Below are 27,639 nucleotides of genomic sequence, written 5' to 3'. Positions count from 1 at the left end.
CTTTAACTGTATGTAGCAGATCTCTGCTTAAATTATATTTTTTTGTTTCCTTTTACTGGTCGTACAGAGAACAAGAAGCTTGCAGCCACAGAAACTAGGCTGAGCCATTTGCCATTCTCTTAGATGTCCCTGTAGCTGCAAAAATTTAGATAGTGTAGGCAAGAGGTACATAGAACAGGCAAACTACCTCCTAATTCTAATAGGTCATGATACTGGTCACAAGATAAAGTGATATGGAAGCAGTGTAAACCAACAAATTCTAGGGAGAAGACAGAGTCTGGAACCAGGAGCTTTGAAGAGATGTGCAAGATTTATATGTTCTGTGGTATCCTTTGTAGAGCATGGAAAGCATTATGAACCATGTCTCAAGGAACTATAAACACAAGTATTCCAGGGGAGTTCTTGTTTTCCATGATAGCTGTTAGGTTTTGAAAACCTTTGGCAATAAATATTTCAACTGGGGATTGTTGACAACATTTTTGGAACATGTGTAGATGGCAATGGTAGCTTTAAAGAAAATTTGTTCTTATTTTTTTTAGAAAATGTATATTCCTAATGTTTTTTTATTTCAACTATCTTAGGAGGGAGAGACACTGCCGGGTTAGGTGGCAAAGGTGGGCCATATAGACTGGATGCTGGCCACAGGGTTTACCAAGTATCTCAGGCTGAAAAGGATGCTGTTCCTGAGGAAGTTAAGAGAGCTGCTCGAGAGATGGGTGAAAAGGCCTTTAAACAGAGGTAATGTAAAAGTCTTTCTTTGCTTTTCCATTTCCCAGAAGAATTTGAAAAAGATGGCTGAAAAGAATTTTCTTACTTAACTGCATTTATCGGCTACCTTACCCTGTCTATTATCACTTAACAGAGATTACCAGCACATGTTTTTCAGCTGTTCTGAATAAAATGTAAGGAATGTTTTATTGAATTAAGCCACAATGTTAAAATTACTGTGTGATTTGGTAAAACATAGCTAGGTGGAGAAGGAGATTGAAATAAATATTTATCCTTTTTTAAAATAAATAGATTATATGAAAAATTCTTTGAATTATGATGAATACAGATTGTATGTTGTTAAGAATTAATCACTTAACAAGTGTCTTTCAAAATGGACCACTGCAAGCAAATTGCTTCTGTTTGAAAGATCTGTAGCCAGATGGTTAGAGCATGGTGCTAATAATATTGTGGGTTTGATCCCTGTATGGGCCATTCACTTAAGAATTGGGCTTGATGATCCTTGTGGGTCCCTTCCACCTCAGAATATTCTGTGATTCTGCAATTTGAACTATTAAGCTTCAGCATCCAATTAACACAAACAGCAGGTCTTCCCAGCATGAATGTAATGTGTGATTACTGATCAACCCCTTCCCAGAATGTGCACAGAGATTCAGATTTCTTCCATCAGCTGAACTCTCAAGTCAATCTGATATTTTGTATTTCAGAAAGCATCCCACCTCTTCAAATTTGCTTCTGAGCTGCTTCATAACAGAAACAATGGATATGTATGGTCTTGGATACTGTACATCTGTCTGTGCATATGTCCCCCTGGCATGCTTTGATGAGTTTCTACTACCTGTGAGGTGGATTTACTAAATTAGAGAAAAGGAGAAGTTCCTGGCTACTGCTACATGCTGTGGGAACAGTGCAGCTATGCCCTGTAAAATCTGGGTATCTGTACATGAGGTAACAATTCCTGTCCGGCAAAACCCAAGAAGGCTGGCATGAACCAGCTTCAAATGTAGCCTATTATGAAACCACATTTGACTTGGATCATTATTCTATACCACTTGTACAGTTATGGGAACTAACAGATAAAAATAGGGAGGTTGGAGTCCTCAGGGTGACAAAGAAAAAGGGAAACTGCAAATTTCACTGCTTTTTTTATACAGGGTTATCTGGAGAGGAGAAATTTCATATAAAAGTTATTGATGCTTTCCTGGCTAGATAGTATTTCTAGTGGTAAACATTTTAAATTGCCCTATTTGACAAAACAAAATTAACAACTACTCTGGAATAGATGCAGAATTTTTCATGGTATTTTTCTGAAAATTACCTTTCACTTTGGATTTATGTAGAATGCAACAAAGTAAAACAGCATGTGAGGGTTTTGGGTTTTTTTTGAAACAAAATGTTTCTTTTATAGATATGAAGATACTGAACTCTGTTGGCAGGATTCATGTAATTAAATGTACAGCACTGAAAGTTAGTTTTTCCTACTTCTAATGAATAAGAGTTGGCTATAATGACTATGTATATGAAAACTTTAAATAGAAAAAGACGTCATGATAGAGACAACAAAGATTTGATGTTTGATTTTAATATTATCTTCAAAGGGTTGGTCTAAACAGCACTTCTCAGGTATACTTTATGATCCAGGCAATTAATTTGTGATAGTGTTATAAAAGCTTGTCATTAGAAATAAAGTTAGCCTATACATACATTACTATCTATTTATGGTTTAGTTAAAAACACAGTATTTTTTTAAACACCGTGAGTGAGATTCTACTGTTATAAAGCGCTTGTTGGAAATGGGCTGGGCACAGATAGGCCAATAGGTTTCAGCTTGGGACTGAACTCAGCCACATGCTGGGGGGTGGGGTGAGCAGGTACATGACTGCTGCCTCTCTGAGTGGTGTTGAGTCATGGCAAATATTGAACAGTGAGCACTCCAGCATATCTGCCTGTCCCCTAGCTCAGCTTCACTGTCGCACCTCTGTAATTACATTCCAGTGGTGAATTTCACCTGTTCTGCTAAGCTATGCTGTTCAAAAGGTGGTACAGAACTTGAAATGGACACATCTTTGCTTATAAAGAAAGCGTGTATCTGTTTTCATGGTGCAGGTGTGCTCTCTGTCACAGGCCTCTGGACAGGATAGTGCATGACTCATTTTCAGTGGGGGAGCACATTTTTGTTAATGTTCATTTAAAGCTTCTTTGTTTCAAGGTTGCTTCATTTAATGAAGCACAAAGATAAGTATTTGAAACAGTTACTATTTGTAGGTCTTCAAGGACAGATTTTATTGTATTTTACTTAACCTTTGTGTTGAAGCATGAATCAGGATATGTTTAAAATACTCTTACAGTGAAGTAATGAATAGACACACTCGTGATCCTTTTATGTACAGATACCAGCACCTGAGCCAACAAAGCCTTCAAATTTGATCACATTTTCAGAACCTCTGTTTTACTTCTCAAACTTTAAAGCAGATTAGAAGAGAGTAATATATTAGTAACTTTAATAAGTTTTAATGTGATACAGTCCCTGTAGACATTGGTGAACATCTGCCTTATCAAAAATTCACAAGAGCAGCTGCCACTCCTCTGGTTTGCATCTTCCGTGTGCTTGTTGGAGTCTAAATTTCCCTATTACAAAGTAAATAAACTTTTAGTTTACATAAGTAAATGGAAGATACGCATGTTTCCTAAACTGTTCTTAGCTCCTTGTTCTTTCATTTAGATTGAAAGAGATTCAGATGAGTGAATATGATGCATCAACTTATGAAAGATTCTCTGGAGCAGTCCGACGTCAAGTTCAGTCACTCCGCATCATCTTGGACAATCTGCAGGTAGTCTGAGATTCTCTGATAAAGGAACACAGGGAGTTTATTACATTAGGCCCCAAATACTATCCTGCTAATATCCTGTTAACATCTGGTGGTCATACCGTTGAAGGCTAAAAGCAGGTTCAGGTTATAATCAGTTACGAAAAACAATTTCATATTATTGTTTTAAAAGGCAACCTACATGTGAATCCCAGTGCTCATCTCCACATGTTCCATTATTCCCATTCCACACCTTACAGAGATTACTTACTCAGAAGCACAATTTTGTGACAGAAAATACTACTATGCATTATTAAAAGAATTTATGAAGGTCTATAGAGCCCAGTCTTTGTCTTTACCTCCAGTCCAAAAGATTATTTTTTAGCTGTGAAGAGAAAATGCTATAGATGTTAAAAGAGGCACCCACTCCAGGTAGGAGCTTTACTACATATGCAGCTGAAAACATGGATTTTTCTCGGGTTTTTTTTAAACTCTTGGTAATAGAAATAGGTATAGCCCAAATCTTCTAAGTGGAAACTCACTGAAACCACCACTTTGCCTTTCTTCTGCTAACTGACATGGTGGTTGTTCTGGGTTTTTTTAATACTAGTATTCATATACAGGGTAAACAAAATTGTAAATGCATTGTTTCTAGGAGGCATCTGCTAATCTTCAGTGAAAATTAAAGGAAAAGTGATTTACTCCTTATAAGACTTACTTGAGTATAAATATTTCTGTTGAGGGCTACTAACCACTAGAGGATATATACCTTGGTTTATTAGTCACTGTGTTGTATCTTAAGCAATAAAACTGAAATACAGAAAGAAATCACTCTGTATGATAAACAGCCTCCTCCTGGACAAAGAAATCCAATCTCCTGGTATTCCAAGTAAGAAGGATAATACTTCTTTGCTTTATTTTTTACCTTTAAACCTTTGTAGGTACAGCAGCTTTACTATAAGTACATATATACAGAAAGAGCCATTAGCCAGTTTTATTATGAATGTACCAATTCAGAGAACTCCTCTTGTAGTGAACATTTAATTTGGGCATATTGAGATGATTCGTGCACTTAATATGTGTCTCAGTTCAGGACACAGACTTTTGGCTTATAAAGACAGGTCTCTGTTGAAAAAAAATTGGATGTAAATCTCAGTTTTGTCTACAACATTTATATCTAGGTGGGTTTTTTGCCATGTTTTTAGCACACATGCTATTGGAAGCACACTTCTGAAGATCCAGAAGTAAATCTTCAGTTTGAAGTATTTTTCTGAGCCTGCCTCATCTGTCCCTTGGAGCCAAAATTCTTACATTCAGGGGTCATGTTAATCATAATAAAAAATTAAAATATTTTAATATAAAGAGTCATATCCTCTTGCTTTTTGTAAAAAAGGTAATTTTAATATAAAGGCGAAGTCTTACAAGCTGCAGTATTATATGAGACTTTGCTAACTTCCTGCCAAAACCTGTAACAGCTAACCACAAAGTTAGGAAATGTAATTTATGATGAAAAAAACAAATTACTAAATTAGAAAAAGCTAGGCATAGAGTAAGAGCAATAGTGAAACAAAATTTTTAACTTAATAAATTTTTATATAGATTTTGGTAGGGATTTTATTAGAAGATGAACTAGGAAAATGAAGATTAATTGATAAATTGTAATAGGAGATACTTAGTTGCAAAATACCTTTTGTTAATAAGGAATCTAAGTGCAAATATATTTCAAATAATCCCTGATATGTGATATTTTTGAGAGGAAAAAAGTTGTTTGAATTCTTCAGCATAGTAATTCATCCAGCCCTCATGCAAAACTGTGCATCTGTCTCCCATTAGTCTCTGTATAGTCCTGTGTACACCCTGAGTTCTCAACTAGAATAGTTTTCTTTCTGTTATCAGTCATTCCTCACATCTCAAATAAGAAATCAATAGCAAAGTTCATTGCAGTAAAATTTGAAACTCAGATGTCTATGTGTTTTTAACTTTGTGAAAATCCTATATTACCTTCTCACTAGAGAACGTTTGGCTTTTTAAAAATGTTTGAGTTTGCTTTGTTTCAAACTGTGTTCACATAATCAAAATATGTTGCCCACGTTCACTTAACCTGGATTTTCTCTTAAATATATGCCTTTTTATTGTTAATTTTGTGGGTTTGTTTAAAATATATTAATTTAATTAAATTCTACCTCCCTAGAATCAAGAGGCTGGGGTTTGGGTCTGGTTGTCTATGGCTCTCAAATGTTAGTAGCAGCAGAAAGAGATTTTTGGAATAGGCAGATCCTTGAAAGGGACATATAAACATAGTCTGAGAATGTAATTTCATTGTTAATTTTGCTTTTTATAACTTGCTGATCTCTGTCAGCTCTTTGAACAACATTATCAAAACATAATGAGTTTTTGTTTATCTTCTGTAGAAATAGCAAAGCCAGAAGTCCAGGAAATCCTGCCACTGATGGGCTCTTTCTTCTCTCCCCTGAAGCTTGTCTGTCCAAATTCAAACTCCAAATTCAAAAGGTTATGGCCAGTCAGTCAATCAGAAAGACCTTCTTTAATGTGAAGTGACTTGCTTTCCAGCAAGTACTTCTCTCATTATTGATTATTGCAGAGAGAACTAGGAACAACTGTCCCTGTAGCTTCTGAGCATCATTTTGGCCCCTACATATAAACTGGGCAAACCTGAGCCTGAGTTACTGAGCCTGCTGGGCACTGTGATTTAGATCATGTAGGAATGGTCTGGTCATAGCAGCAAGAATAAAATAGTAGCAGTCCTGTAATAACCATGGCTTGGAGAGCTGGAAATATGAAAAATCCTTTGCACTTTCAGTAGTATTTTCATTATTTCAGCAGCTAAGGGAACATTTATGTAACATTTTCCCAGAAACAAATGCAGACCACAACTGGCAGTGTTTAATGCATCCTCTACCGTTTTGAGCTACATAGTTAGATCTGATAAATTCACATACAAACCTTTTTCTGTGACATTTACAGACATAACAGCTGTATTTTTTTTTTTTTTCTGTAAATATGCCATACATCTTCTGGTGAAAAGAATTACTGTAGTGGTGCACTGTGAACAGCTACTGCCATACTGATAAGATACAGTATCTAGCACATTTTTCTAATTTCAAAAGCAGTACAATAAAGGTAATTTTCCATCAATATGATTGCAGTATATTGAAATTGTAATATGTTGTATGTCCTTTCTAATCAAATATCAAAAAAGGTGTATATATATTAGTTATGACCTTTTTTTAAAATTCTGAATGCTTTTAAACTTAAATTGTTTTTTAACATATGAAAATCACATATTAAAAAAGATGTGAATTTTCTCTGTCATATGTAAAATATGTGCATTGTATAACACCCTTGCTTAAGGGGATTATTTTTTTCAGTATTCATAAAAGGAAAAAAATTCTCAGTAGTTTTGCATAGAAGAGGCAGACACTAAGTAGCCTGATTTTAGCATTATTTTGGAAAGAGGCAAGATCAGATTTTGTCGGCATTCTTTCCTATTTTAGGATAGGATGTCAACTCCATGTTCCTCCAGTAAAATTTCAGCTCAAATTCTGGCTTTTGAGGTCACTGGGAATTCACAGGTGAATGTTATGCAACTCTGAATGCAACAAAGGGATCAGTGATCCTATGGAAGAAAGAATTTAATTTTCATCCCAGGCATATTTAATGATAGTAGAAATTCCCAGCTGATGGTACAAAAAAACTCATGGATGCCCCACTGCCAAAGAGGCTTAAAGCTCAATTGACTGTAGCACGTGAAAATGTATCAGAGAATATAAGTGGCTGAATTCACAACCTCGGAAATCTTTTCAACTTTCCCTTCTGTGATTTACTAAAAGGCTGAGGTTTCCATGTCTTTTGCGAAACATTGTTTTTCCTTCCCATCAGTAAGCATCTGCAAAGCTTTTGATTTTGTTAATCAAAACATTTTTCTGCAGCTATGTAGTCTTTCTGTCCACTTATTTTCATGGGCAAGTAGTCCATTAATCTTGAGTAATTATAGGCAGTAGTCTGAAGTCCAGAACTCAGAAACAAAAACTTATACATTAAGTCCAAAGCAAAATCAAAGATTCTGTGATCCTGAAGAAGTCATTACCTGCCTATACAGAACTATAAAGATTCATCTTTTCAAATCCCAGGCCTGCAGTTTACTGAGGATTTGTAATGTAAGACTTCCTGCTCATCAGAGAGGAATTGATTTTCATTACCGAAAGTCAATGTTTAAGGCAGTTTGTGTCCAGTTGGATATTTGATTTTCCTCCAGCTGCTGACCAGCAATTTGCTGAGATGGCAAAAGCATTATATGTATACAAATTCAAAATTGTCTTTCCTTGCTGGGCTTACTACTAGGATGAGCAATTTTAACATGAAGAGTTAAACAAATTAAATAAACCATAAACCCCATATATACAGACACTACTGTCTTTAGGGGATCTAATGTATTATGAACCTATCCTACCTTATGATGAAGCTATCCTTGGAAAACATGCTTAAATATGTTGCTTATAATATTGTAACACTCAAGTCTTCAATCTTAACTGAATGCTCTGTGTACAGGAGTTCCATGAATGTTTGAGTTCATGGATTGTAATATGTTTTCATCAAGTCAGGCTGTAGATAACCAATGTCCTTTTAACTAAAACAAAAGAAGTGTTTATTGGACTGTCTCTTGAGTATCATGATTTTAAAAGAAGGTTTTTTAAAATATGTTATTAGTTTATACTGTTAATACTGTTTTAAAAGCAACCATTTTTCATTGCCTGAAGTGAATAAGTGAATGCTGTTTTGTTTTTTAAGTCACCCAATGACTTTTTCTTGTTTTGTGTGGATTGAGAACACCTAACAAATGGTCAGTTATGTGTGTCCCTTCAGTTGTATGTGTATGTGAACAGGCTTGCCATACACATTTTCAGCATATTTGCAAGAAGAAGGGTTAACATTTCTGCAGTTCACAGTTAAATTCCCATAAATGAAACTACTGAAAAAGAGCAAGTTACAGAGGGAACATGTTCTTTGTCAGTGTTGATTTTTCTTTCAGAGAAGAAGACCAAGACAGCTGTGAACATGTGTTTGGATTTCTTTGACTTAGACCAAAACTGTCACATCATTACAAAGAAATTAATCTGTATGTCATGTGCAGTACGTCATACATTGTCTAACACACACTCACATCTTTTCTGTTGTAGGCCAAAGGTAAAGAAAGACAATGGCTGAGACACCAAGCTGTTGGAGAGCTAGATGATGCCAAAATCATTGATGGGCTGACAGGAGAAAAAGCCATATATAAACGACGTGGAGAACTTGAGCCACAAGTAAGTACCAACAAGAACCAGGGGAAGGTGGAGAAGATCTTAACCAGTTTGCTGATTTCGTAGTGGCTGTACAGTGCCTCTCTTTGGAGTTTGAGTAGGTTATATGCATGAGAAACTCAGAAAAATATCTCTGGCTTGGGATGTCCCTGGCACAGAGACAACCACTGGATGGAAAATTTGCTGTACTACTTCTTATAGTCTTGCATAAATATTTCCTGTGGGCCACCCTCAAAAAGAGGACACCAATCTAAGCAGTGCTAAGTTTTGACCCAGGGCAACAGTTTTTAATATTTTTATTTTGTATTTTAATGATCAGAAGGCAATTAGAAGAAAACATATATAAAAATTATATAAAAATAATGACTTAAAAAAAAGTGTGAGTAAAAGTCATTAAGATATTATAAAGTTGACAGTCCTATAGCCCAATTCAGCCATTCCTTAGAAGGCTTTACAGTAAGATCTGTGTGAGTCAGCAACAGAGAAACCACTTGAATTAGACCAACTGAACCTGGCGAAAACTAGTGGGGCTAGTCCATAATATTTAACAGCAATACTTAATGACAGACTGCAATTTTTAAGTACACTGAGATTTTTTTTTTAAATGGCTGAGTACAGCATATTTTTTGCATGTCAGCTACCCACATGTGATAAATCCCTGATAGTATTTTTAATGCTGTTTGGTGCTTAGGTTGCTTAGAATGATTTATGGAATTTGCCACTGCTTGTGTGAAAGATCAGTAAGAGAAAAGTGATTGAGTTCTCATTTTTTCAAAATGTGTTTACTCAATGTATCAGTTTTAAGGCTTTGTAAAAACAATTCATTGATTAAAAAAAAATACATCTTTAAGTGTGTGCATAAAAACCAAAACAAATGTAGGATTTAACACCCTTCTCTTCTTTTGTTTCTGGGAGAGCAGGAATGCTACAGTCTATTAAAAGAATAATTAAATAAAGTACAGAAATCCTTTACAGGTAAAAGGAACATTTTAGCTATTTGTTTATATTGTGACTGGGTTTCTTTTGTCAGGTCATCTGTAATAGCCTCATACTTGAATCTAGACACATCTCATTGCATGCTAAATAAAACACCTCCCTTGAATGTACTGTGCCAAAAAATTGTTAGAACAGATGGGATTTGTTTTCAGAAAAAAATAATGGTTTCAGCATTAGAATGAAGATGGAACTGGTAGTTAATCAGAACAAGATTTCAAACACTTTTGGAATGTTATTAACCTCAGCAGACAAGTTTTTACATTCATATACAGTCGCTGTTAGTACTGCATGCCAAGGAAAAGCATTTCTATTATGAGCCTTGGCAGAAAGTGCAAATTTGAGAGTTTCTTTACTGAAATAAAATGTTAAGAATCAAAACTGAAACAGAAAGAAGTATTTTCCTGACAAGCATGTGGAATTTTTTGAGGTATTTTGTTTCCAGTTATTGAAGGTGAGGGGAAACAATGAGCTATCTGTCAAAGAACTGGTTTGAAATAGAAGAATAGTTGGGCTTTTTGTTCTTGAAAAAAAAAAAAAAAAACAACAAAATCAAACAATGTTTTCTAGATAAAGTTTTCTTGATTTGCAAAGTGTATTAGGTGTTCTTTCTGGTACTTTCTGGTAAGTTTTATTTTTACTAATGTTTAGCTTCCCTGTTTCTACTGGGCTCAGTTGTGTTGTGTTTCCCTGTCAGCCGGGGAGCCCCCAGCAGAAGCCCAAGCGGCTGCGCCTGGTGGTGGATGTTTCCGGCAGCATGTACCGCTTCAACGGGGTGGATGGGCGGCTGGAGCGCTCCATGGAGGCCGTCTGCATGGTCATGGAAGCTTTTGAGAATTATGAGCACAAATTCAAGGTAATTGCAGCTGGGCTAGGAGCTCTGGGGTTATTGCACAGGCTGTGTGCAGCACTGGAAAAAGTGCTTCAGCGGTCAGTCTAGCCAAAGAATATTATTCATTCCCACAAGGAAATAAATACATTAATCTATTTCTAGCAACCTGAAAAGTAATACTAGTGAGAGGGTAAGAAACATTACACATTTCAGCAGGGGAGTATTCAATCTAAGGCTTGGATTTAGTGAGATTTGCTAGGGTTTTTTTTCTGGTTTTATCTGTTTCTTTGAGAAGAAACACTTAAGCCTACAAAACACAAGTAAATATGAGCTTCAGGATGCGCAGAGATACCACATCCTTCCATCCACCCAGAGTGCACACAGCAGTACTTGGTCATGGGAAGAGACCAGACTTCTTTGTCCCTTCTCTCTTCTAGTTAACTGAAAGCAAGAAGTAATTTCTTGTACTGAAACATACTAGGTTCCAAATGTTATTTAATGGTAGCCTGCAAATATAATGTAAATAAATGTAATGTTCTTTTTGTCTCAGTAAGCCTAAAAAAGGTCTAGGCCATATTTCTTTAACCATAAAGAGGAGAGGAATGGCAGTCTCCAGTTAATTCTGGACATTGTCTGTGTTAAACAGAAGGATAGAAATGTCCATCACCTTTACTGAAGAGTATATCAAACATAAGAATTAAAATACATCTGAACAAAATGTCAAATCCCCTAAACAAAATTAATAGAAACTTAGATCAATTCAGTCAGGTCTGCTTCACCTTCTTCCTCCAATGACATGATTCTACAGGTTTCTGTTCTTCCATGGAATCCCATGTGCAAAATCAGGCATGTGCCTTTAGAATGTCTTCTGAAGTCCAATCATGCAGACTTCTATTTTTCAAGAGAAAATTCTGTATCAGGAGACAGGCGTTATGTTTCTTTGTAAGAAAACAGGGCATGTGCTGCCATCTTCTTTGGCAGTATTGTTTTCTTGCCCTTAAACTTCCTTAAAAAGAGCATGTTGCAGAATTTTAAACAGATTTGAAACTATGGTTTTGCTCCCAAAGTCACTACATTTCTGAAAGCATAATGAAAATACACTGGGTAGAGAGTGATGCTGTGTAATCCTGTTGGAGGAAAATGCTGTAACCATAAACTTCTACCTTAGCCCAGAGAACCCATGTGGGAACTCAAATGTGATTTAAAAAATAATTGGATATGGGCTTTATTGTTTCTGCTGTTCATGTATCTCCTGCTCACTGATAATAGAAAAGTTAAGGATAAATATTTTCTGTGACAGTTCAATTATGCAGCATGATTTGTGTAGCTTGGTAAATCAGGCATATCTGAGCAGCACAGATATGAGTATGGCAAAATGCAGGATCATCCACACAGAAAAGCAGTGGGTACAAGGATAAATATCATATACTGTGGTGTAGTCCACATGGTTTTGTAAAGACAAGTAAGGTGTCTATCCAAATGACAAGCAAGATAAGTTGGTTGGTTGGTTGGTAGAGTCTCCTTAACCAAAAGCAATTGATTGACAAAGTTCCTTGGCAGGGGCTTTCAGGGATAAGAGAGAAATCCTTTAGATAAACAAAATACTGCTAAAAATACAAGCACCAGCCTAAGTGGTCATTTTTTAGTGGGTCAGTGGTGGAGTTGTGGTGGGATCTGTGCCAGAGTCTGTGCTGTTTTGTTATTCTGTCACATGAGTGATCTGTTAAATGGGATGAATGGTGAGGTGACAAAAGTTGCTAATTATATGAAATTATTTAAGAAAGTAACAAGGGAAATCCAGCTACAAGAAGTTGAGAAGGACCTAGCCATAAATGGTGACTGGGAAATAAAATGGTAAGTGATGTTTAGTGATTTTCAGTGGAAAGTATGGCAGGTGGAAGAAATGGATTTTGCTCTTAAATACACAGAGAGAAAGCCTCAGCTTTCTGTTAGTTCTCACTCCCAGCTATGGGCTGGTGCCCAACAGAGATGTCTTGTAATTATGTTGTGTGGTTCTTTGGACTTTCCATTCTCACCTGTCAAAAAAGCTAATAGAATGTTCTAAACTATTAACAGAAGAAGAGAGAAGGGAAAATGTATGAGAATGTTGCTATAAACATCCATAGTGCATTCACATTAGGAGTAATGTGTGCAATTTTGCTCCCCCATCTCACTAAAGTTCTTGTAGAGATGAAAAAGAGGTAACAGAGATTGCAAAGGGTATGGAAGTGTCCCCGTACAAGGAATGACTAAATAGCTAAGCAAGTTACATAGTAAGAACTGCTCAGTGTGGAAGAGATGAAAATCAAGAAGCTGATTTAATCTTGTCTAAAACAGAAATGGTGACCAAGGGACAATTGTTCATTCTGCTCTTATTTTGAACAATAACTTATGTTACATTCACACAGCTCAGAAAAATGGCTTAGAAAGTGATAATACTGGAGAAGGATGTAACACAATGGCAGATAACCATTTCTACTTATTTCCAGTGCAGCTCTAAAGGTGAGAACCCAGACAGCACGCTGTGGAGAATTAGTTAAGATCATTACAAACTCTCTTCAGTTCTGTGATTTTAAAATCTATGGGTCAGGCTTCAGAGAGCAGGAGAGGCAGTGATTATTTTAAAATATCACTGACTCCATTCTGTACAATTCTTGACACTTTGCATGATGCTGCTGATTTTTCTCAGGATAAAGCTGAAGGTTTGGTAGGTCTGCAAAATTAGCATGCATTTCTCATATCTAAGAGAGGAACCATTTGAAAAAGAACAACACACGACTGTGTAGTGTTTGGTTAAATACCTGCAGTTTATCACTTTTTTCTCTATTCCTTTTCCTTATTCTCTTCTTCTCTGGTTTTATAAAAATAGACTTTTTTGGTCTTCAGATATGCCTGCTGTTATCTGTTCATGTTGTAGCCCCATCTGCATGGCTCACAACAACATATGCTGCAAATTTGAGGGGTATCTTGTAAAACGTGTTGAACCAAGGGGTTTATATAGCTTGTTGAACAAAGGGGATTTACATAGTAAAGTTCTCTTCAGCTATCTAACTGTAGTGCAGACTTCAGAAAGCAATTCCTGGCTTTTGCTGAGGATGACTTTTCTGATGTGCTTGGTTTACTTCTCTGCTACATACAGTTTTGAATTAATCACATGGGCTCTTCTTTGGCTGTTTTGTCCTACCCAGCTGAGCTTTTCCCATGGGTGGTACGCCTTGGTATCAGGGATGATGTTGATTGTCTGATGATCTTAACAGCACTGAGTGAAGGTAAAAAATAGTTTCTTCTTGCCTTCTTATACAGAAGAGCTGAGTATTGGGTGATTGCACCAAGCAGGTAATGAAGTTACCTTTTATAAAGTCAGACGAATGCAGCAGGTATTTTTCAGCTTTTTATGCTCATGTGGGACATCCTCCCTACTTCCATTTCGCATAAGTGCAAGTAGTGGATCATTCCTTGTCAAGGGGAAAACAGGAGACCCATCTTCTGAACATCCCATTTTAGGTTTCAATTGTTTGAAAATGCACAGAAGGGCATTTTGTTCTCTTTTTTGTCTGAGGTAGTAGTATGTCTGTCACAAACTGTATGTTTTTATATCATCCCAGATTATTGTGATTTGCACACATAATGGCAGATTGAGGAGGCATGTCCTCAATTTTTAAGGCATGAAGTCTTAAAAATATTGTGACTCAATAAATAGCATATTATGTAACTGGTAGGAAAAGCCTGAATTGTTATTTATAGCTATAGTAAGGGAATAGTGAAGATTTTATATGCCTCTTCCAGCATTATGTGTTTGCAGGATTTACTGTGGAGGCAGCATTGCTAATTCAGGAAAAGAAGAAATTGTCCACATGTTTGGTAGAATAGTTTATTTTAAGTAATAAACAAAAGGTTTAAAATAAATTCAGAAAAATAGAATGTTCAGTGTTGTCCAAAGAAGAGATGAATTTATAAAGATCTAGCCCTCCAGCAGAGTCTGATTCATACTGCCTTTTACATTCAGCACACATCTTCTTTTAGCTTTCTAAATGCCTTTAGAAATGAAACCTTTTGGCATGGCAGCTGCAGAAGACAAAGTCTTCCATTTTACCCATTTTAGGCAGCAGCAACTATCCATTCAGTGCAAAATGTGGCAGTGAAACAGAGATTGTTTTAACCTTTTCCTATGGAAAGAAACCAACAAAATTATGCTATTTTGAGATACATGTTTACATGTTGTGTACCCTGAATAGAGCAGTCCTTGTCTCAGCATATCTGAGGCTATTGGAAAACAACTCCGGTGTACCACAATAATATATTTCAATTAAGCTGCAATATGGCAAATGTATTTTGCTGCTGGATTTGTCCTGAGAGCCTTTGCTTGCAATTTTGTAAAACAAAACCAAAGTCAGTTTCAAGTAAGATTGTATCACAGCTTTTCTCTCACTTGTAACTCCATCCACATAAATCCTCCTTCGGGAATTTATGGGGAGAAAGCATCAGATTGGATCCCTGCTTTTCAAAGGCCCTTCTTCTCTGCTCACCTTTAGCTACTGCAAAGGAAGGAAACTGGTTTTGACAGAGTCTGCATGTGTCTGTATGTGTTGGGGTTCCCAGTTGACGGGGACTGAGGAGCTGTCTGCACCTTTACTTTACAATGAGTGCTCCAAAGTAATATGAAATCACTAAGGGTTCACTTACTAGAACACAGATCAGGAGGAGGTAATAATTTGCTGCAGGAGAGATTTTAATTCTTCGCCATTTTAGAGTGAGCTTCTCTGCTCCACTTTTACTCCTCTCCCAAACTCTGTTTTCCTAAATTGTGACAGATTCCATACATTCCCCTGGGCAAACATCTCTCTTCTGTCACATCTAGAACCTTTGCTGTGAGCCTACTCCCATCCCCCCTCCCAGGGAACATCTCCCAACCTGCAGTCTTATGTTGATTTAAGTCAATCCAAGTCAGTGCAGCTACATTCCCCTGCTGTGAACTCATCCAGCCTCACAGTGTGGGGAGCTGAGCTTCCCAAAAGCAAACTCACACTCATTATATTTTGGCCACTCCTGGTCCTTGACCTGGCTTCGAGAGGGATCAGAGGACCATGAGGACCAGCACACGAGGGCTGTTGACCACAGCTCCTCTTTTCCCCAGTGCAGCAGGATCTCACTCTGTTGTTCAGGAGGCCCTAGCTGACCCAGAATGCAGCAGTCAGGATGAATCAAATAGCCACTTCTTCCCTGCTACCTCACCAAATGTTTTTAAATCACAAATAGCATAGTAAGATGTCAGCAAAGAAACAAGGAAACTGATAACATCTGCTAAAGATAAGCACACGTATCGTATCGGGTGCATGCATGGGCACACACAAAGAATAATAAGCAGCTCTCTGAGCAGGGAGCAGACAGGACATGATGTTCCCAGGTGGATGCCTTTCTGTGCCTGCAATAGTTTGCTCAGATCATTTCAGCCTCGCCTTGCCTGTAACCAGGTTGTCTGTTCCTGCCTTGTGCAAGAATGTGGAGGGGGCCCTGCTGTAGGGTCAACATCTAGTGTTTCATCAGGAGATACAGCTATTCCCCTTACACAGGCTGTCACACTGAGTTTAAACTCAGACTGTTTGAGATGAAAGCTTGGTCTGTTACTGGTGTATGTCAAGAACCACAATGATTTTCCCAAACAGCAAAGTTTGTCCTATTCCCATGAACTCAGTACAGCACAGCTGACCAAAGGACAGCCAGTGGGAGACATCCAGGAAGCCAGGAAGGAGCCTTCTATGAAGGGATCAGCCTTTTTATACAGGAGAATGGCAGCATTTTGCTTTACATAGTTAGGTTATTGATTTAAAAGTGATACCGAAATGCAAAACTGCTCAGCAGAGGATGTGCAAGGTTTCATAATTAAGAGCCCACCCTGAAGATGTGTGGGCATTTCTGACATTGCATAAGAACCACGAGCACTGTATATTTTCTGCTCCATTAAACCTCTGCTTTATTTAGTTCCTCTGATTTGAATAGTCTCTAATTTTTAAAACGGTACTCATGCACATATTCCCTGTGCATGGTTCAGATTTTATTAAACAGTATATATTCCTGTTTTATTTAGAAGTATGCTGAATGTAACCTCAGCATTATTCTCAAAATTTGTATGTTTTCATTTGCCATGTCTTCATATCCATCAAGAGAGTCTGAAGCATTAGTAGTGATAAGAAATAGGTTTTGAAAAGAAAGCATGTGGCAGACAGAAAGCTTTACATGAGGCTTGGTGGGAAATACTAGGCATGTAAGAGCTGAGGAGACCAGAAATGGGAAAAGCCAACAGAACAGAGAGAAATGGGATTGTGTGGGGACTAGATTATATAAAGATTTCCTAGGGGAAAGAAGTCTGGTTTACATGGGGCTGAACTTGGGTGAATGGTCTGAACTTGGTGAAATAATCTACAGTATGTAGCACATTTGCTCTTTAACAGAGCAAGTTGTCACCTTTAAAAGTGCTGTTCCAACTGCTCTAGCTTTCTTTTGATACATTTTTAAGCAAATTAGTGATGTGGAAACAGAAAGAGCTTTGTCTGTAAAGACTGCCATTTCTCCTCTCTCTAGGACCTGACTTACACCAAATAAAGTGTCTTTTAATAAGAAAGAAAAGACAGAAAAACATTGAGGAATAGACCTGACTTTGACCTAATGATTATGTGGGAATTGGGGATGGTGAACCCAGCAGGAACTTGTAACAGTACTTGAAAAAAAGAAAACAGAAAGATCAAATACTGCATCAAGGCTCCCTGTCAAGTAAAGGCAGGTCTATGCCAGGTAGGCAGGGGGAAATGCAGGTATGTTCATGCTGAGGAATTGCCAGCTCAGGTCTGTCTGGGCTCAGATTCTGTACACTCTGCTCTCTTGCTTGGTGTAGACAGCTCTTAAATCCATTTTTGTCCTGCTCATGAATTCTCCCTGGAGTGACTGCCACATCCACAACACAAAGGGCAGGTCAGGACCTTGCCATAACTCAGCTTGTCTTGGTTTTCATGTAACAACAATGAAGCTCTTACAAGAAACAGAAGCCTTCGCAATATTGCGTTATTTGTTCCCCAGGATATTTGAACTATTGCAGTTCTACATGTCAGTTTTGCAGCATCTCACAGGAGAATGATGTGCACACAATCTCCTTTGAAAACATACAGGGGCTCTTGGAATTCACTTCTCTACATACTTTCAACAATGGCTTTGATCTGTTATGCACAAAAATAAGGATTGCCGATTTTCAAGAAAGGGGATTTGTAATACTTTTTTTTTGGAGCAAAATGAGGTCACCAAAAAGATTCATCAAACATAGGAGCTACTCTCAAACAATGTGCTTTTTGTTTGTCCGACTCAAGAGGATGAAAATTGCTGCTTTAAAAGAAATACGTGGACAGTGTGAGAGGGCAAGGTCCTGATCTTGCACATCTCCACTCTGCAGTTGGTGGGATGATGTGAAAAACAGATCATGGAAATAAGGAACTGTTCCTTAATTTAATTATTTAGCAATTCTTTCATATGCTTTCGTGTCAGTGAGAAATTGCAAGTAGTTCCCTTAAACAGCTCATAAACAGAAATAGGGAACAGTACTTGGAGTCTTCCATTGAAAATTGCAAATTGCCTTTGATCTGTCTTGTGTCATTGTGAGCCAAGGGCCATTTGGGACTAACAGGTGACTGATGATGTTTTTTCTTGTAGTACGACATTGTTGGACATTCAGGAGATGGCTTCAACATCGCCTTGGTTGGGTGTGACAAAGTTCCCAAGAACAATAAGCAAAGATTAGAGATTCTTAAGGTAAAAGTGATGCTGGTAATTATGACTGCAAAGATAAAATTGTAGACAGGTCACAGAATGCAAAACATGAGGATAGTAAAATAAAGACAAGAAAGCAAAAATCTGTGTATTTCCTTAAATTTAAACAGGACCTTACAGAGACATGGCAGAAAACAAAATGTGCCAAAGTACTAGAAGCTGGGTATGCTGTATTCTGAACTTCTATGCCCCAAATGTGTCATTTTGACTTCTGGTCAAAGGATAGGGGAAGTTCCAAAGATTACATGGTGATACAGATAGCTCTGCCTAGACCATGTGATATTATTAGTGCATAAGTGACTCTTTCAAAACTGTAGAGGGATCCCAGGTCAGTGATTTAGCCTGGTACCTTCAAGAAGTAATGCATCACAGTAGCATTGGAAAATGTGTCAATGCTAAATTGGAAACATTTTAAATCACAATGGCAAAGTGAGTGTATTCATCAAAATTTTTCTATAGTAGGATGAAGAAAAATTTAGTATATTGAAGGATTTACGTGGTTGGCAGCTTGATAGGCTAGAAGCATGTATCTGAGCTTCCTTCAAAAACTATTTTTAAAATAGCTCCGTTGATTAGAAGAACCTGATTTAATAACGTCTAAAATTCCTGGCCTTCTACGTAGGTAACAGCTTCATCATTGAATATAGTGTATATATTTTGTAATAGCTGAAACAAAATGTTTTATCATTTTTAAATGTGACTGCCACTGTCAGGAATCAGATCTTTTATAATAACTAAGACACTACTAGGATTTGGAAGTCCAATGCAAATTATGAACGTGCAGGAGGTGTTCATAGCATTAGAAAACTAAGCTCTATTTTCTTCTTAAAATACATAGGAATTTACCTACTCAAACTGCAGCTGACTGAAGTATTTTACCTTCCCTAAGTCCCTAAGACTGAAGTATTTTACCTTCCAATTAGGTTCCTGTGTGGATTTTGATTGTTTGACTGTGTTTTTAAGAAATGCTGCCTGTCTTAAAATACAACATATTATGTACAAAAAGCTGCACCTTCTTTTCTATCTGGAGTGCTTGTCTGCATTTGTGATGGATCCCCTAATACTGCAGTACTGAATATTTACTCCCTCCTGCGCTAGCTGAAATGAATGCTTGTTCCTAAAGTCATCTTACGTGTTTCCATGTGGTTATGCTGTGCACACAGACCATGCATGCCCACGCTCAGTTCTGCATGAGTGGAGACCATACCTTGGAAGGGACAGAACATGCCATTCGGGAAATTGCCAAGGAGGAGGCAGATGAGTATTTTGTTATCGTCTTAAGTGATGCAAATCTGGAGCGTTACGGAATTCTGCCATCGAAGTTTGCACAGGCCTTGACCACCAACACTCAAGTCAATGCTTTTGCCATATTTATAGGATCCTTGGGAGACGAGGCAGATAGGTAAGCGTGTTTGGTTAATACCTAATACTGTTTGCTTTCATTCAGCATAAATCTAAATTATGCTTTTATTGCAGTGAGTTGCCCATGCTGTTGTTCTACACCGAGATTTTGGTCATAGTATCATAAGATCATAGAATGGTTTGGATTGGAAGGGATCTTCAAAGATCATCTATTCTAACCCTCCTGCCATGAGCAGGGACATCTTTCACAACTTCTCTGGATGACCTGTGCCAGTGCATCATCACTCTCATTGTAATAATTTCTTCAATAACTCCAGTCTAAATCTATCCTCCTCCAATTTAAAACTGCTACACCTTATCCTGTCATTACAGGCCCCAGTAAAAACTCTCACTATGACCTTATGAGCCCCCTGTATTTATTGAAAGGCCTCAATAAGTTCTTGTTGGACTTTCCTCTCTAGACTGAACAACCCCAACTCTCTCAACCTGTCTTCATAGCAAAGGTGCTCCATCCTGCTGATCATTTTTGTGGTCCTCCTCTGGACCCCCTCCAACATGTCCATGTCTTTCCTGTGCTGAGGACCACAGAGCTGTACACAGCACTCCAGGTGGGGTCTCACCAGAGTGGAGTAGAGGGACAGAATCACTTTGTTCATCCTGGTGGCTGCACTGCTTTTGATGGAAGAAAGCCAGGGTGCAATTGGCTTTCTGGGCTGCAAGTGCACATTGGTGGGTTACACCTGAGTTTTCACCCATCTTGTTTTTACTATTTTCATTATTAATGTACTGGGGAGAAGCTATAGTTCCTGAGTTGTGTCAGGGAGGAGACTGGCTTGTGGATCCTGCAGACATCCCTTATAGCCAACAACTTCAGAGCATTCTGTGCATCCAAAGGGAGCAGCTGATGCCATTCTCCTGTTGCCAGACATGCACTATACCCTTTTATAGTGTCACCATGTATTCATAGTAGAGATATGGTGCCTTTGTTATTGCCCAGTATATGGTTTCAGTGTATGTAGGCCTAAGAAAAGAGATAAAAACAAAAGATGGTGGTCATAATTGGTCCTCCAAACAGCCAAAAATTTGACTCAGATACACCCCTTATGTTAGAGACATAAATGCTTTGGAGTGCCTGAGACAATATGCCTGGGTTTGGTTCTGCTACATAATTTCACTTTAAAATGTTTGGGCACAAGGGGAAAAAAAAAAAGATTCTGTCCCAGGTGTTCTTTTGGATTCCTCATCCATTGAGGACCAGTACCTGCAGCAAAAAGCTTGTATAGCCACAAATATCAACAGTGTCTTTTCTGTTTCTGTTTGAGTCCTCAACTAGAGGAGAATGAGAGAAATCTGAAAGGGAGTTGGCCCTCAGTAGGTAATTTTAAGCAATAAAGGGGTGAAAGATACAACTGCACAGACACCATGAGTTGTGGCCACAGGTGTCTACATCAGAGCTGTGTTAATCATCAAAACAGAATCCATTCTGAAAGATTATAATTATGGAAAGACACTTTACTTTTTGATAGGAACTAAGAAAAGGAAAAAAATAATCTTAGACCATGTCCTGCTGTGTAAGAGATTTTATAATGGCCTAATTCACTGGATATGGAAAATGCACACAGTGTTGTCACTGAAATGCATTTCTGTTTATGTGGAAGTGCAAAATTAGACAAAGCCTTCCTGTAACTGCTGTGGGGGAAGGAGAAGGGAATTCTCTGTTGCAGTTTTCTTTTAAACTAATTTTAAATGTGAGAGTTTACTCACTTGAAGGAATAATATAGAGTAAAATCTCCTATAAAAAGCAGAAAAAAAGTAAATCCCAAGGCTGCTAACTGGGCATGAGGGAGGTGAGATTTGTAATATGCATCCAGTTTGACTTTTAAGGATGGGTTAAGCTGTGAATAAAAATGTGTCAGGTTAATATTGGCAGAAAAATACATTTCTGTGTAATCTGCAGTGATGTCAAAGAAGAAATACAAAGAGTAAAGTTGGAATCATTGGACTTGAACTGAAAGAGCTGTGGGTTCATGGTAGTCAATTTAGGATAAGTATCTCCATTTCCAGTGTAAATCTGTAGCTGTCCTCAGCAAACCAGTTGTGGTGACACCTCATGGAATCACTGGTATCTTGATCAAAATGGTGTTCTGGCATGTCAGAAGGAGGACATGGATAGAAATCTCTGGAAACACTCTTGTTTGTGTTGCTGAAAGGAACTCTGTGCCCTACCCGCTCTCAAAATTTCTCCCTTTGTTGCTTTCCCAGACCTTTAATTGCATGGTGACAGCAATGTGAGGAATCCTGTCTTGTGGTAGGAAAGATAATTTGCGGTGTTAATTGTGTTTTGTCCCTCATTCTGCTCCTTAGGCTGCAGAGGACACTGCCAGCAGGTCGGTCTTTCATTGCCATGGATACCAAAGAGATCCCTCAGATTTTGCAGCAGATCTTCACATCTACCATGTTGTCAAGTGCCTAAGCATCACTGGTGTCACTGGGTGTGAACTCAAAAAGGAAACCCACTCCTGCTGGAGGCACAAATCCTAAAGCTGAGGATAAACACAATTATTAATAAAGTACATACCCTTCTTTAATCATCCAAGCAACCATAATCTACATGACGGCCAGGCTGTAAATTTTCCTTCAGAATCTCTCAAGCGACTCAGCACATTCTAAGGGCTGCATCAGGGCAGAGGATGGCGACAGAATGAATGTTCTTCCTGAGGGACAAACAAACAAAGGACAGTCTGTGATCATTCCTCTGCCTGCCCTGTTGCCAGCTTTACAGAATCATCTCACTCTGTTTCATTAAACACAGTTCACTGGGATTTGGTAATCCTATGCAAGGCAGATCCAGGCAATCTGTGTCAGTGTTTCGCGTGCATAGGTTTGAATGGGTGGTTAACTCTATCTCTGATTTAAATAGGACTGCTCTTGCCAGGCAGGAAATCCTTCCTTCCTCTTCTGTTGCTTTCTTGCCTTGATGGGCATCAGAGCTTCACCCCGATGCTGGGAACAATGGAGCAGTTTGGAAACACTGGCCATCACATGTAAACATTCATTATCTGATCAGGCATGGTGTTCAGAGTTGTCAGAGCTAGAGAAAGTGGCTGTTAAGAAGTAAAAGAAAACAAAAATACATTAGTTCAGTTCTGCCTATGAAAAGTAAGGGGAAAGGGTCAAAACACTCTTAAGAACCCAAGAGGCAGCATTTCCAAGAAGGGCCATGTCTCCTTTGCACAGCTGATGATGATGCTGCGCCCATTGCATTGTTACACAGAATCCCTGAGATGGCATCAGCACTTGGAGGTGACTCTTCAATCAGGAGACAAAAAGATTACTAGTGCTTTGTTTTTCTTGGGTCATTTGAAGGTTAAACTGGAGGAGAGATTTAGGCCTGAAAAAATAAGTTATTTTTTATAAAGGAAGAGGGAAAAGTATTTTAGCAAGATATCTGTGTTAGAATGTATTTAATATCCAAGTTAGTTGTAAAGACTTACTTTGTGATTCAATCTGTTGATGTTTGGCTTGTCCCACGAGGTGATAATTCCTCTTTATCTACTAAAGAAGAGCTATTTTGTAGTTCTTTGGGAACAGTGGAATACTCAATGAATTGAATGTATGATTTAATTAGGCTGGTGCGGGGGATGTACATCATAACTGATACTAATTAGAGAGTAACTGAATAAAAGAACATTCTGAATAAAGAACATTCAAGGAGGAAGTGTGCTTATAAAAATTTGAGGGAGCAATTACAATTCTTTTAATTTTTCTCTTAGTCCTGCAGTTGATCAAGCTGCACCTTGAACAGTATCTTTGGAACAGAGGAGGCAAATTAATTTGGTCTCATTAAATACAACCATTGGTGTTTTTAAGGATCCAGCTTTTGGTGGTCATTCTCTAGTCCATCAGTCCTGCAGCAAAAATCTTTACCAGAGTATCAAAAATGTCTCCTGTTTAGGATGAGTTTTGAAGCCTGGTCAGCTTTCAAAGCCTGTATGACAAGAGGGGACGGAAGACATTTTTCAAAGTTTTGTTAGCATTGTTATGATAACTATATATGTGAAAACAAAGAGATTGAAGATGCAGTTCCTGTTTGGAATTGGGAGGAGAAGGTTATCCCTGGTTGGGACAAATGCACGTGTACACACATACACACAGATGCTGCTACTAAGGGGAAGTATGCTTCAAAATAAAAATAGCTTGGTCCTGTAAACATATTATGAGATACTAAATTCAATAAAGAATTGAAATATTAGTAAGTCTCTTACTAAATGTGTGGTCACATGGAAATTCCTTTAGCATATCTGCCTTTATTGCCAGCAGTCCTGAAAAGATAACCTTTTTCTTGCAGTTAATTAGCAAATGCACTGTACACTTTCTACATGACTTGTGTGGATAAATGCAGTAAAATACTGTTATCTTTATCATTGAAAAATGAGTACTATTTAAGGGAAAAACTATGATAAATACAGTTTTTAACCTTTGGCTTGATTATGCCTGTAAATCATACTTCATATATAAGTATCACTTACAGTTACCTTTCATTACAGTTACATCATTTACAGTTACCTTTCTGAAGTGTTTGGTTTTATCTTTGTTTCAGGAGATGTTTGCTATGTTTCAGTTCTTGTTCCTCCAGCCAGTAGGACTCAGCCATGTCCCAGGCCAGGCCTGGCCATGAGGGTGGGTAGGAGTGGGTGGAAGTTCTAAACCTGCCCTCTTTCAGTGTCAGGCCATTCCCACTTGTCCTATTGCTACATGCCCTGTAAAAAGTCCCTCTCCAGCTCTTCTGAGCCCCCTTTAGGTACTGGAAGGTGCTGTAAGATGTCCCTGCAGCCTTTTCTTCTCCAGGTTGAGCAACCCAAGCTCTCTCAGGCTGTCTTCACAGGAGAGGTGCTCCAGCCCCCTCACCATCTTTATGTCCATCCTCTGGACTCACTCCCACAGGTCCATGTCCTTACTGTGCTGGGGCCAGAGCTGGATGCAGCACTGCAGCTGGGCTATGTCACAAGTGAAGGGGAAGAGGCACTGCAAGTAGATTTTGAGAGAAAGGGAGAAGAAATGAGTGAAACTTTTTTTAAATTTTCAGTTCAGAAGGAAAGGGTTTGGGTTTTGGCTTTAATAACATTTCATTGCAGAGCATATTTGACCTGACAGTGTCTTTCTAAATCATAAAAATTCAGGGCAAAATTTTCCCCAGGCTGTACATCTCTCACCTGCTTTAATGCCCATCACTACCCCAGGGAAATCAAAGCAGCAACTGTGCTTTTCCCTGTCTCACCAGGACTTGCAGTGTTATTTCACTGCTCAAAAATTCAGCAAATACTCCTTTTTCATGTTCGTAGGATTTGCAGAGCTTCCTAATATGCATACATTTTTAATTAGTGGAATGCTTAAGAGTAACATGGCTTTGTCTGCCTAACCAGTGGCTGCTCTCACTGCAATGCAGGCATCAGCTTTGTGTGTCACTCATCCCCTCTGAAAGCGTGTTAAGATATTTTTCATCTCTTCTCACAGTTTAATAAGGCACTTTTGCACTCATCAGTTTTTATGGAAAGGCCCTGTTTTGGTGACTGAATAGAGCTGCCAGTTGGAGCAGGGCCTGACCTATCACTAATGCTTTAATAGTATTAGTCACATCAGCAGTAGTTATTTTAATTACCTCTTGTAATGCAGATTTTGGTCTAATTCTGTTTCTGTATGTAATGTGTTCGTACCCACTAGCCAGCTAGTTATGCTACACAGTCATTTTTGGGATTATTATTCAACTTTGGTGTATAAATTAAAAAAAAAAAAAAAAAAAAAAGAAAGAAAGAAAGAAAACCAGAAAGTCCAGGCAGATGTGATTTCAATCAGAGCAAATGAATGTCTCACTCAGGCATGTCAGATTGTTTACAACAATTTGTAGCAAACAAATTCCTCTGCAAAAAAGTAGCTTGCAAAGCAAACTGTTCAGCTGAAGGATTTCCTCTTCTAGGAGACAGGCTTTACACCACCAAAATAAACAGGTAACGAATTGCCTAATTCAGAAGCGGTTTTGTTTTTGAGATTGCTGTATCAATGTGAACAGCATTGACACTGAATAAAATGTTTATAAGCCAACTGTGTTTTCTGGGAAGTAAGTGTATGTGGGAAGATTGCAGAAGAGATTCAACAATTCTTCAGGATTAGTGATGGTGAGTTTTCTCCAAAGACAAGGACAAAATTATAAAAATTTAATAACTTCATTTTCATGACCATCTATTCTCCATCTTTTGACAGGACAATTAAACATATGAAAATGAATATCTATTTTTAAAAATCAGATACTTTAACATTACTCATAACATCCTTAGTCTGAGCATCTGGCATGACTGCATGCAGAAAAATTCTGTGTATCTGAACACATCTACTACTACACTTGTAGTGTGATCATAGTCAAGAAAAAACACATGGCAGTAAATTTACTGAGAGTTAGAAATGTAAAAAAAAGAAATCTCAGATATTGACACTGTTTTTTTCACCCATCACATACAGTTTTTCTTTGGACAGGCTGAGCTGTGCAAATCCAGGTGGGGCTGGAAACTAGACCCAGACCCTATTTGCCCGAGGCTCTGGATCCCTACAAACTGGGTGTAATCTGGCACCAGAGTTCCCTCAGTTCCAAAAGAAACATAAGGAGAGGGAGCAAGCAAGGGGAAAAAATGACAAATTCCTCATTTTCAACCTGCTCAGCTTTCTGAACTGGCTTGACTTGAGCAGCAAAGCAGGTGCGATCAGGATGGAGGTGAGAAAAGCAGCTGAAGTAGCCAGAAAAGATCTACCAGGCACAGGCGGAGCAGCAGAATCACCCCAGTGCAAACCCCGGTGCCAGGGCAGGGGAGGGTGGCCAGGGCAGGCACACTGGGCACTGGGGGCAGAGCGAGGGGTGCTGGGCCCTGGCCAAGCCCGGCTGTGGGCACCAAGCAGCACAAAGCCACCCTGGCTGAGGGTGGGCAGGCTCAGAGATGGAGCTCAGCTATTGTAAATGCAGGCGAATCCCATGGGAAGAAATGACGATGTCTGACTCAGTTCAGGAGGCTGAATTATTTCGTTATTATAACTATACTAAAATACATTAATATGCTATATAAAAGGAGGATACTAAAACTACATACTAGTTTCTCTGACTCCAGCTCTAACACAACTCGTGACCCTCTCTCGAGAGTCCAGCACAGGTGGATTGGATTGGCCATCAGGCTCAAACAATGCTCACCAGAATCCAATCAAGCACTCACTCCAAGTAAACAATTCTCCAAACACATTCCACATAGGAAAAACAAGGAGCAGAAATAGAAATTGTTTTCTCTTTCATTTCTCTCTGTGCACCTCTACGAAAAATCCTGAGGGAGAGAAATGTGCTTGCCACACTCAGCCGCCAGAGTTGGCAGCACATCAGAGCCATGAGGGCTGAGCCTCAGGCTTTGGCCCTTCAGCTCTCATGCTTGAGCCTCCTCATCAGCAGCAGGCATCAAATAAACTTCCCAGGCACATGCTCAGAAGAAACTGAGGCTTGTTAACCTCATGGAACAGTGGCGTGGGGACTAGAATACAACATCTATGTTCCCTGCATACAAATTGCAGGAGCTCGCTTTCTTTTTAAATATGTACAAGTTCGTTCTAGCACAATCCAAAATTTAGTGGTCCCTGGAACCTCTTACTGAGGGTGGAAATATTCACTCAGCACCTATAAACTAAACACATCTCACAAATATGAAAGAAAAAAGTTATTTTTATATCAGGACTTGATAAAAAGCCCATTCTTAGC

General features: G+C 38.4%; 1 protein-coding gene across 1 annotated transcript in view; it reads left to right on the top strand.

The window, feature by feature from the left end:
• Positions 1-25,955, top strand: part of VWA8 (von Willebrand factor A domain containing 8) — a 184,539-nt gene extending 158,584 nt beyond the window's left edge. Inside the window, exons 39-45 of the mRNA XM_021530815.3 lie at positions 582-738; positions 3,452-3,560; positions 8,735-8,860; positions 10,548-10,706; positions 18,378-18,476; positions 19,658-19,896; positions 22,221-25,955. Of these exons, the coding sequence (XP_021386490.3) occupies positions 582-738; positions 3,452-3,560; positions 8,735-8,860; positions 10,548-10,706; positions 18,378-18,476; positions 19,658-19,896; positions 22,221-22,329 (998 nt within the window). The 3' untranslated portion in view covers positions 22,330-25,955. The remainder of the gene's footprint in view (positions 1-581; positions 739-3,451; positions 3,561-8,734; positions 8,861-10,547; positions 10,707-18,377; positions 18,477-19,657; positions 19,897-22,220) is intronic.
• Positions 25,956-27,639: the final 1,684 nt, after the last annotated feature.

The sequence above is a fragment of the Lonchura striata genome, chromosome 2 (assembly GCF_046129695.1).
Source record: "Lonchura striata isolate bLonStr1 chromosome 2, bLonStr1.mat, whole genome shotgun sequence".
Lineage (NCBI taxonomy): Eukaryota > Metazoa > Chordata > Aves > Passeriformes > Estrildidae > Lonchura > Lonchura striata.
This window is presented reverse-complemented; position numbering and strand designations above follow the sequence as displayed.